The sequence below is a fragment of the Lutzomyia longipalpis genome, chromosome 1 (assembly GCF_024334085.1).
Source record: "Lutzomyia longipalpis isolate SR_M1_2022 chromosome 1, ASM2433408v1".
Lineage (NCBI taxonomy): Eukaryota > Metazoa > Arthropoda > Insecta > Diptera > Psychodidae > Lutzomyia > Lutzomyia longipalpis.
The window spans coordinates 7,330,795-7,342,141 of NC_074707.1; the positions used below are offsets into that span (position 1 = coordinate 7,330,795).

Here is an 11,347-nt window from a genome sequence, read left to right on the forward strand (position 1 = left end):
TCGGTACATGATAACAAGCGATACGAAGAAGCTCACCACGGTCAATTGAAAAAATTATCTACTTATGTACTGCAAAATTCGACTATCTTCCATTTAACCTTCGAGGGTGGATTAAGAAAATATTAGTACCTTAGTTAGGTCAGTTTTTGCATTTTTTTCGACCCAAAATCAAGTAAAAGCTTTTGCGCGCTATTTAAATTTTCTAGATCGCAGAAAATTCACATGATCAACCACAAAAAGATCAATCAAGGGGAAAATTTATTTTCTGTGGCTTCTCCTTCGAATTTAATTTTCGTGTGCATTCACGTCGAAATTAGATCACTTAAATGCTCCATTCTGTGCGATTGATCAAGATGTACAATGGATATGCGGGATAAATGGTAAGGTAACACTCCTCATTTGTATTCTCAATCAATTGCTAACATTTTGTGCAAACACAGTGTGACTTTCCGCACAAAGTGTCACATTATTCACACCTGGATGTGCAAATTATTATACAGAAAAAAATATACGTCTTGTATTAAGATCATCGTCCCATCGACATCCGACACGTGATCGAAAGACAATGCTTGACTTCAATAAATTTTCTTTAGATTGATGGCACACCCAGGACAGGCGTTATCAATTCACTAAACTGATTTTTTTTTCTGGAACACTTAAAAATTTGGATTTTTTGATAAAAATTAGAAAGAATTTAGGTCTCTTAGAATTGATATTTTGCTCTGCTTTTATTTTAATGACAAATTAATTGTAAAGACCGACAATCTGGAGACGCTCAATTACTCCCCCACGTCACATTTTTAATTACTTAATTTTTCCATCTCTTTTTACCGACAAATTGATCATTTTTTTAAACACCACACACAAGTTAATTAAACCATGTTGTTTGTCCTACGATATCCCACCTTCTGAATTCAACTCTGTGTAAAATAAAAGTCTTCAATTTGAGATTTTCTTTTTATAGACACGATAAATTAATAAGGAAGCAGTAATATTTATTATTCAAGTGCGTCATTAGATGAGAGTTATTATTCCAAATATAGAATGAAATATGAATATTTTTCCTATTGTAATTCGCTAAAAGAATTGTTGATTTATTGAACATCATTTTAGGCCGTTAGAACTAAATTTTTTAACGCAGAAAGCTATGAAAATTAATCATAAAAAATTCTCATATTCATTTAAGTAAAATTTTCGTTTAAAAATAATTTAAAAAAGCAAATGGAACGCTGTAAATTATTAAATCTTGCTCTCAACAGTGGAATGTATAAGATAAATCATTGCACTTGCAACTGGATTGATCAAAAGAAAAAGTCAAAGCGAGATAAGAATAAAGCTCTCATACATTCAAAATATTTGGTTGAGCTTAAGATGAAACAAAAGAAGATCGATGAACAAAATCAAATCTTCCTGGAAATTCTTCTAAGAGCCGTAAGACCATTTTAAATCTTTTTTTTAGTACAGAATGTTGATGAAATTTATTTTTAATTAAAAAAAAAAGAAACCAAAAGTAGACACGTGGGCGACTGAGAAAATTCCAAATAGATACCCAAAGCCTCCGAGGGAGCTTTTTCCCAATTATCTCATGCCTATGGGGCAGATTCCGAAGAGCAAATGTTGCAGACAAATTTTCTTGGAGTTCAGTCCGGATGCAGAAGCCGTTCAGACTTACGGGAGATTGTCTGTTGTCCTCTTTTTTGATCTTGCACCAAAAACATGCCGTCTTTTCGTTGACTACATCACCCAGTGCTCATATGGGAAAGCAATCTCCGTCAACAAAATCTTCACAGATATGTTTCTGGAATTTAGAATAATGGATGATTCACTGAGAGATCCCTTCGATAAGAAGCACGCCTCCCTGCAGCACAGCCATGCTGGAACTCTCTCTGCAATGTACGTACAGACGAGACTTTACAAGTATTCCTACATGCAGTTTGTGATCTCCTTCAAACCACTTCCTCGCATGGATGCGGTTGGTCATGCCTTTGGCTATGTTGTCCAAGGAGCTGATCTGCTAAAGTATTTTGAAACTTTTGGAACAACACGTGGGTGGATGAAAGAAAAACTTTTCCTAACACGATGTGGATTGGAAAAGAATAAATAAAATCAATTTATGAATTTCATGACTCATATAATTTAAAAAACAGGCCATTGTGTCAGTCACTATCTGAATTTTCCGCAAGTATCTGATTCTTTTCGATCCTGCGAGAGAAGTGAAAGGTTGGTTCAAAGCATCTCCTGAAAATCTTACGTGTACGCATCCGTTGAAGATCCTCCTCTCGTGGCGGAGATGCTGGTACAACATCTGGATCATCGATATCAACTGTCCTTCTATAGGAATTTTCCGTGCTTTCTGATTCTCTCTGGAAGATGATGTTAACAGATGAACCTGAGCTTTGGGCATCATCTCTCGTGTCTTTCGTGATATGTTGCAAATTTTCCGGTTGTGGATGATTATCACCGTCCAATATAATGAGGCTGGGAGATTTATTTGCATTTCTGGAACTACATGGTTGTTGATTTGGCGGGGAATTGATCACGGCTACAGATCTGTTTACATTTTGTGAGCCACCACACAAAGAGTTTTGCTGAGAATCAACGAGAGTATCAGCATTTTCAATTTGACTCTTTGTCATGAGTTCCGGACAAGGTTTCTCAGGTCTTGGCCTCTTTGGGGGTACAGGAGATTTGAACTGTTTCTCCAGTGATGGAGATTTCTGACGCTTATTCTGGGATTTTCTCATCGAACTATCATTGGGTAGGATTTCCGAATGAACAGCCTCATCGTACGTTGTCGCCATTGAGTTCTCGTACATTTCCCGTGCCAGTGTTGATAGCAAAAGACATCCTTCGATAGGATCCTCATTTACAGTGCACAGCATTGGATCACCTTCTGAGTCAAAATCCAATTTGATATTCGAACTTGCTCCCAAAGCTTCCCCAAGTGCTAGGATTGCTCGAAAACTCCTCAGACAGAAGGTGAGTCTTGTCTCCTGTGCAATACTGTACTCCTGGAATTCTTCCGGATGAAGGGTAAACCTGGTTCGCACCACAGTCTTATCAACAATCCTGTCATCAATGTAATTCTTTAGAATAATTTTATCATTTGACACATCCATTGTGATTTCTGCCTCTGCCTGAAGGCTATTTGTGATATTTGTGAAGAGACTCGCTGAACAGACCAAAGAACTAGGCATGTCTCTCTGCATAACAGCATCCAGAGTCTCCTGCTCCAAAATTGGCACGTACATCATTCGCACCTTTTCCTCAGCGCATCTCAAGCGGATGGTGAGCATGTCTTTGTCATGGTCCAGCCTTAAAATACATACCTCTACTTGCTTTATATTCCTGAACACAGACAGCAGGGATTTCAGGGAGACTCGGCATTTTGTTTCGTTGCTTTCGGACGAGGGAACTATTTGCTGATGATACTCAATGAAGAAGCTCTGGGAGAAGTGCACCTTCATAAATGAGGAGTGAATGGAGTTAGCAGCACGCAAGGACAAACCAGATGCCATTGCTTCCAGGTACAAATCACTTCCGATCTTTGCCAGGTTTTGTATGACTTTATGGAGCACTGAAAGGGAATTTAGTTTATTTACTGGAGATCTCTAAAATTCTGTAAGTTATGTTACCTCTCGCATTTGATCCATGCATGGAGCACTTCATCTTGAAAACTTAAAGAAGCAGAACTAAAAGCGCTAAGAAAGACTCACAGTCACAAGAAGAATCTTGTCTCTTCCTGGCAAACAATTCTGGCACGAAACAAAAATATTGTGAAATTTTGAGATTTTTTAGGTTATGGTTCGGGCTTAGAAATGGCGGTAAACATTTTTTACGTGTGAAAGAAGGTGAGGTAATAAATATTACCTTGTGGGCTGGTATTAAAAACTGAGTTTCTTTTAGGTTGAGTTCTTAACGTTCTTAAAAAGATCATATTTTATAATTAATTATTTAACTGTTGATTTTCAATTTTTATTTTGTGCAATACCATTTTTTACATTCTATTTTATTACACGGTAAAATATTAAATTACGCTTCGTTGACTATCATTCGTCAAGTTCGTCAAGAGTTTGTTTTTGTTTATCGTAACCTAAAAAAAAATAGCAAAATATTTCTTTTCCTGCGAGAAAAAGTGGAAAAATTACCTTTTGTTGCTATTGGAGGCAACATATTAATCCTATATTGCATCATACTAGTAAAATTAATCAAATTAATTCAAATTAGTCCTTATAAGTACTCAAAAATAGCTGGTAGTTGCACCGGTTGTTGTTTGAGGTTATGATGTGTTATTTTTATTTTGGAAAAAAATGAAGAAAATATCATTGTGGCTTTTTGGTGCGATTGGAATTTATTTCCTAGCATCCCTTTGGCTCTTTAATCGAGTGTACAGCACAACTAAACTTGTGGTTGATGAGGAATTTCACCTCAGGCAGGGACTTCACTATTGCCATGGGAATTTCTCAGTGGTACGTTTTTCCAGAAGAAGATTTTCTCGAATTTCTTTTTCCAATGATTATTTTCTTTTCCAGTGGGATCCAAAGATTACAACCTTTCCTGGGCTGTACATCCTCTCTACTCTAATCCTGATGCCCCTACACCTCTGTGAGACCTACTTCTTGCGTATGGTGTCTCTCCTAGTATCTATATTGAACATTTACTGGATGTATGAGATTCGGAAGTCAATCTTGCCAGCAAAAGAATTGAAGGTGAGTTAATTTGTCTTTCTACATTCATTGGAATGCCTATGAAAGACATTGTTTTTTTTTCCTAAGAAATCTCCATCGTGGGGATTGGCACTCGATGCTCTGAGTGTCTCTCTTCTGCCACCAATGTACTTTTTTGCTTTCCTGTACTACACGGATATTGCATCAATAAGTGCCACGCTGGCGATGTTCAACTACTCCCTCAAGAATAGCCACAAGTTAGCTGCTACCGCCGGTTCAGTAGCAGTTCTCATGAGACAGACAAACATCGTATGGGTTGGCTTTATTTTAGGTTTAAATGTTCTAGACAAATTAGTGGCCAAAGCACCCAGAAAGAAATCAAAAAAGGATCAAAAGTTTGCATATTCTATCCATGATATTTTCAATGCCGTAAGATATTACTTGAAGAAACTCTCTTCAGGCAACATCAAATGGTTCTTAGTGATTATAGAACAATTCCTTCCGTACCTGGTGGTGTTGGTGGCATTCCTCGTGTTTCTGTACATCAATGGATCTATTGTGATTGGAGATAAGAGTGCTCATGAAGCTACCATTCATCTAGCTCAGGTGACTTTTGAAGGTTTCTCCAATTCTAATTGATAGTTAATAATTCTAATTAATTTTTTTATAGATTGGATACTTTTCAGCTTTTGTTGCATTCTTCAGTAGCGGATTTGTTCTGACGCAATTCAAGGAGATTGGCCAGATTCTCCTAAAGAGACGCTACATTCTCCTACTCTTGGGGATTTTCTTCCTTCTAGCTGTGGAGTTCAACAGTGTGGTTCATCCGTACTTACTGGCGGACAATCGTCACTACACCTTCTACCTCTGGAACAGAATTCTTGCTAAGCCCCTGATGAAGTACTTTGCCATTCCGGTGTTTATGTTCGGTGCTGGGTGGGTGTTAGAGTTGCTAGAGGGTCAGAGTGCGGGCTTTAAACTTGGTTACTTGGTATGCACGGCTGTTTCAGTGGCGCTTCAGAGTATGATTGAAGTTCGCTACTTTCTAATACCCTACCTTATCCTTCGTCTTACCCACACAAAATCATTCAAACTAAGCGGTCTAGCTGTTGAATTTGCATTTAATATTGCCGTCAATGCGGCAACATTCTACATTTTCTTCACGAAAACTTTCTTCTGGAGCAACTACACTGAGCCACAGAGGATTATGTGGTAATGTGCAAAATGTCCCGAAATAAATTCCCCGTGACTCTCTGACTCTCTTTGTACATTAGAAAATTATGTTTCTCTCACCCACGCGCCACCCTATCTTTTTTTTTTGTGTGTGTATTTGAGTGTATACGCGTGTAATGTAATAAAAAAGAGGGCGATATCAATCCAATCTTTTTTCTCCTTTGTATCCCAAACATGTGGATATTTTATCGAATGAATCAATAAATCAAAACTAAAGGTAATTTATTACCTCAGCTACACCTACAAATTACATGGATGGCGCACAATGCAGAATAACAATATGTTCCATTTAGCTATCATAAAAAAAATTCTCTCACCCTCCTGGTGACATAGTTTATTGTAGAAATTAAGGATATTCCATACAGTAGATGACCTTCTAGACTAGTTTATTATTCGATAAAATTTACAGAATTTCACAAAGCCTAAAATAATTGTCTTAAAGTAATTTGAAGAAAAGAAAACGGATAAATTATGTAGGAAAGACGTTATATGGATGTGTTTGCTATGCAGTAAAATGATTACGATGGCAATTTGGACGACCTTGCGGGCAGATTAAACGATGAAGCAGCACTCGAAAGAGTCTAGTTTGTATCAATTAAGTATAACTCTCGCGAGACTACGGGAGATTAGAGCAATGGCCTGTTTTGGGAGAGATAGAGCATATTTTGCGTTTGTGCGCGCAATCATTTTCCTTCCCCAGCCTATATGTATATGTATGTAGCACCTCTACCGCAGGGAATAAGGTGCTTACTTTAACCTGGGGCGGATGGTACATAGCGCAGAGTACATAGTAATTATTTTATATTACAAAATCCCCTTCATTTGAACAAACACACTTTAGTGTAGACCGAGGGGCTCAACTACCTCAATGCGTTGGGAGTTTTAATACCGCATTTGATAGAGTGACAATTTCCACTTCCGATATCGAGTTAATTCTTCTTACCGCACATAGTTGTTTCTGACTTTGCTCTATTATATAAATGGGAAATACAATTTACTGCCAATTAGGTCGTGGAATCCATCCCTTTGCTTTTTGGTGAATTGGATTAGATGAAATAGCACAGAAAATTCCGAATTGAATTATTAATACTTTGGGATGTCTTCTGTGAATGAGCACACATGTGGAGCTGCACTTGATGGGAGTATGGGGCGTGTGAGGGATCAAATGTTGAGATTGCAGCTGTAAATTGAGAAGGATATTATGTGGGTGGAGCCGATGTGATGTAGAGCAAATCTCTTTGAAATGGAACCTTTCCGACAAGAGGGGGGTTTTCTTCTATACAGATGATTTTCCATTGCGTACATAGCATAAGATCATAAAGTAAAAGATTAGCCAAAAAAAAGGGAAAAGAAATTGGATTCAGATGGAAAGCTCTCATATATTAATCACAACACTGCCATGAGAATGCTGTGAAAGGAATATATTGTGAAAATATTAAACCAATAAATCATGAAGGAGTCACGGGTTGTGAAATTTTGCTCCCTCATAGAATCACACAAATCCAATAAATTCTCATTTTTCTCACTCTCAACCCATTTACCCAGGGATGTCCTTATTTATCCCCACCCCACAAAAGCTCCACAGTCAATGGAACTTATGGGGTAGTGTCTGGAGTGAAGAATATGTTTCGTTGGTACATCAATAGATCCATATATGCGGTGTTCGGTTAAAGGTGTATGGGAGACCGATAAGGAAGTTCCTGCCGGAGGGGCTTCCGCCACCTGATTACAAATCGTGATAGCTCACACGCCTCCTGAATTTCACATTTCATACACCACCAGAGTTTAAAGTATTATTAGTTTTATAGATAACACAATTTAAAAAAAAATTCCCCAATTCAGGCATAAATATCTCAAATCGTGCTGCCTTTAAGTAAAAATCTGTGATTAATTTTTTTGTTGCGTTTTTATAAATAATTCTAAATTAAAAATTGATCTTCAATCTTTATTTTAAGCAACTCTGAATAAAAACTACTATAGTTGGAGCTTAGAGCAGGAAATTTATAGAAAATTTTATCGCTAGAATTTCATCTTCATTGAAGTTTGAGGGTAACGTTTAGCTCTTCAGCAGAGGATTTTCTGCCACCACAAGTTGATGGGATGAGAATAATACGTTGAGTAAGCAAAACTCTTTTGCTGGGGACTAATGAGAAAATCACCTGAAATTACTCACTGAAGGGTTTCGGGCTGTGATGGAAATTTGTTGAACGACTTTTCAAGGTGGCAAGAGTTTGGAGCTAAAAGACACAAAGGCTATGCGGGGTGTCTGACCTATGGGGCATGGCATTAGGTTAGTAACCATGGGGCCAATCTGTTTGCTTACAATTTATAATGAATTCCCACATTTTTGCCGAGCTACGCGGGCTCTTTTTTTTGTACTGAAAGGCTAGTTGCGTGACTGGGTGAAACACAATTTTCCGCCCACTTCTAACCCGGCGTTATTAGGTCGATGCTGTCGGCCGTCCATACAGGGAATGTGTCCGCCCGTGCAAGAAGGGGATGAAACACTCGAGTAAGCAGCACTCCTCAAAGGGGATGAGCGTTAGTTGAAAAACATTAATGATTTTTTCCGAAGCCATAACACAAATTCTTTCGTACTAATGAACTTCAACACTAATTGCTTGTAATTATGGGCAAAAGATAAATTATTAGGGCTTTTTTTTAACGTATGTGCTACCTACCTATAATTTGAAAGCAATGACAAATGGAGGACTCTTCAATGAAATTCAATATTTTTTAGGGTGGTTTCCATAGGACGTAAATTGCTGAACATTAATAAAGGCAATTGAAGGTTGATCAATTAACTAAATAACATAATAAAGCCTTCAAATGTGTTTACAAAATAATTAGAGGGCAAAAATCATTGCAGTAATTTCATTAATTTCTTTGATTTTTATCGTATATTATAAAAAAAAAATTGTAAAAGTTTTAGGCTCCGGCGAGATTCGAACTCACGATCTCCTGTTTACTAGACAGGCGCTTTAACCAACTAAGCCACGGCGCCACGGTAAATTTTAATTATATCAAAATTTTAATCATCAATTTAAAAATATTTGCATAATAATTTCAATTTATTATCAGCAAGAAATTCAAGTTGAGTTTGTGTGCTTGTTCGTTGGTTTATTTTGAAAATTTATTTATTTATTTTGTTTGTTTCGGTTTATTTTTAAATGTTTTTTGGACTTAAGAAAACTCACTTTATAAACGGTTTACTATATTAAATCATTTCTTGAAATTATAAAAAAAATACAAAAATTTTAAAAAGAAAAATGCCTAACGAACTTTCTCAATAACCCTTCTTAGAATGTTTAATTAAAATGTTAATTTACGTAATTTATTTACATTTCATAACACATGCATTTAGTTAAGAAGGTTATATTTTAAAGAGTGAAAAACTTTGCGATAAAGCTCGGTTATCAAATACTTTTTATTGCTTGGTTTGATAAGATGCAGGAGCTTATCAAATGAATGATTCGTTCAAAAAATAATGGTAACTAGGCTCCGGCGAGATTCGAACTCACGATCTCCTGTTTACTAGACAGGCGCTTTAACCAACTAAGCCACGGCGCCACACATCCCCAACGTAATTAATTTTCTAATTTGGCACCTAAACAGCCTTCGAGACCATCAATTTTGGAATGAAATGTAATTCACTTTGCCAACACCACCGACATACGTTATTTATGTATTTGCTTGCCTTCAGTATGTTCCCTTTTATTTATATACTATCTGTTTTTCCGTCTCGAACCTGAATCAATGTATTAAAGTACTTTGGTGCTTTTTGGGGGGAAATGAGAGTAGGTATAAAAAAATGTGATGTCTCTCTGGGAAGAAGGCGATGGTTAATGTTGTATTTTGAGTGTAATGAACATTTCATCGACATATACCACCTCTCGTATTTGCAGAGGTCGGCAGGGGTGAAGGCGGTTGAACATGGAAACGAAATTGAAGACTTTCACTTACTTCTCCACCTTCACCTCCCAAAAAATACCGCAATTTCTCCGTATGTGCGTCGGTTTCAGGCGCAGTGTGGAAACATTAGGAATTCTCGTCATTTTTGATTTGTGGCCACGAGGGTAGCATAAGAAATTCATTTTCCGCGCTAAAATCCATTTTTCTCGTCGTACGTATATAATTTCTTACATTTCTCCCCTATATCATCCCCGAGATCATCGTAGTATTGTGATGCTGAGATTTTGAGACAATATAATGCTGGTGTATTTAACTTTTGGGGGAGATAGAAAACCGCATTTAGTCAGAGAGAGAGTAAGCCTGAGCATTAGCAGACAATAAGTCTGTTTATTATTTCATTATAGCTAGCAAGTTCAACTGCAGAGTCCATAAATGCTTCCACTTTAGTTTAGCCATATCCTCCCAACCCAACGCAACCCTATAAAAGCCAGAAACATCTCAAGATGTAGAAATACTTGTGGAAATGGCTCAAATGTAGACGATAATCATAAAAAGCGACCAAAGCACCCACGATTTTCTCTTTATCAAAACACCCCCGCTCTTTATTTGATCCCCGTCATTATCAAATGGGCAGGACAAGTGATTTTCATCTCTGTGACACGAGAAGGTCTCTCGAGTGGGTGGAGATTGCTCTGGGCGTTTACGAGAGGCCAAATGATGGGGGTGAATTTTATTTAAAATAACTTCATTTTCGCGTAATGAGAAAATTCAAGGTAAAATTTTATATGAGCTTTTAACAGGATATTCAGCAGAGCTTCAAAGTTAATTGTGGAGCTTTCTTTTTAGTAATTGCTGCAGGTTTATAATAGAAAAAAAATTAACATTTTTATTGAAATTACCTTTCATCGTTACCACCCTATTTCTTTAAATTGTCTGTAAATTTTTAAAAGTGGTTGGGGATGATTCTTGTGGGTAAATGGTATCATTTTCTCCAGTTACGTACATCCCGCTGCGAGAATTTCCTCTGTGAGTGAGAGGGAAGTTATGTTGGTTGATTCTTTTCTGTGGTTACCTTCTCTACAGAAGATTTCTCTAAACACTGTTGCTCACGCGATATGTATGTGTGGAATTTTCCCCTTTTCATCATTCAAAGGATATACCTACATTTGTGCACCTAAGTCCTCTACCGCATTGCCCTTAATAATTCCTTCCAATAGAATGAACATGTGTGCATGTGAACACATATATTTAATAGTGGGGGATGAACGAGAGAATTTTCCGTGTGATTTGGTTGAGGTGAAGGAGAAGTGACGCACTTTCGTCATCGTCATCATCACCCGCCCCGCAGGGGTTGATGGCTGCGGAAGAGCTTTCGGGAAGCACGCGCTTGGGAGAGCGCAACTCCAAAGAGCGCCAACTCCCCGGCTGACGAAGCCCCAACAAACACATACCAATTTATGCCCTCGCATACCGACATAGGTGCCCCTCCATGAGCGCGTACACCGAATTTCAATTGTATTCAGGCAGACAAGACT

The 11,347-nt window shown here is 37.5% G+C and overlaps 3 protein-coding genes and 2 non-coding genes across 5 annotated transcripts; 2 read left to right on the plus strand and 3 right to left on the minus strand.

Moving 5' to 3' along the window:
- The first annotated feature begins 62 nt into the window (after positions 1-62).
- LOC129786885 (E3 SUMO-protein ligase RanBP2-like) lies at positions 63-2,104 on the plus strand. Its single transcript, XM_055822135.1, has 3 exons — positions 63-380; positions 1,260-1,431; positions 1,502-2,104. Exons 1-3 carry the CDS (start codon positions 361-363, stop codon positions 2,102-2,104), a joined length of 795 nt encoding a protein of 264 aa, XP_055678110.1. The 5' UTR covers positions 63-360.
- A 6-nt stretch (positions 2,105-2,110) lies between these two features.
- LOC129786303 (cell cycle checkpoint control protein RAD9A) lies at positions 2,111-3,801 on the minus strand. Its single transcript, XM_055821220.1, has 2 exons — positions 3,636-3,801; positions 2,111-3,577 (listed from the first exon to the last, which is right to left on the minus strand). Exons 1-2 carry the CDS (start codon positions 3,667-3,669, stop codon positions 2,157-2,159), a joined length of 1,455 nt encoding a protein of 484 aa, XP_055677195.1. The 5' UTR covers positions 3,670-3,801; the 3' UTR covers positions 2,111-2,156.
- A 240-nt stretch (positions 3,802-4,041) lies between these two features.
- Positions 4,042-6,043, plus strand: LOC129786305 (putative Dol-P-Glc:Glc(2)Man(9)GlcNAc(2)-PP-Dol alpha-1,2-glucosyltransferase). The gene is made up of 4 exons (XM_055821221.1): positions 4,042-4,469; positions 4,533-4,709; positions 4,776-5,273; positions 5,338-6,043. The coding sequence occupies exons 1-4, from the start codon at positions 4,311-4,313 to the stop codon at positions 5,881-5,883; spliced, it is 1,380 nt and encodes a 459-aa protein (XP_055677196.1). The 5' UTR covers positions 4,042-4,310; the 3' UTR covers positions 5,884-6,043.
- A 2,787-nt stretch (positions 6,044-8,830) lies between these two features.
- Trnat-agu (transfer RNA threonine (anticodon AGU)) lies at positions 8,831-8,904 on the minus strand. The gene has a single exon. It is a non-coding gene; the product is annotated as a tRNA-Thr (tRNA).
- A 492-nt stretch (positions 8,905-9,396) lies between these two features.
- Positions 9,397-9,470, minus strand: Trnat-agu (transfer RNA threonine (anticodon AGU)). The gene has a single exon. It is a non-coding gene; the product is annotated as a tRNA-Thr (tRNA).
- Positions 9,471-11,347: the final 1,877 nt, after the last annotated feature.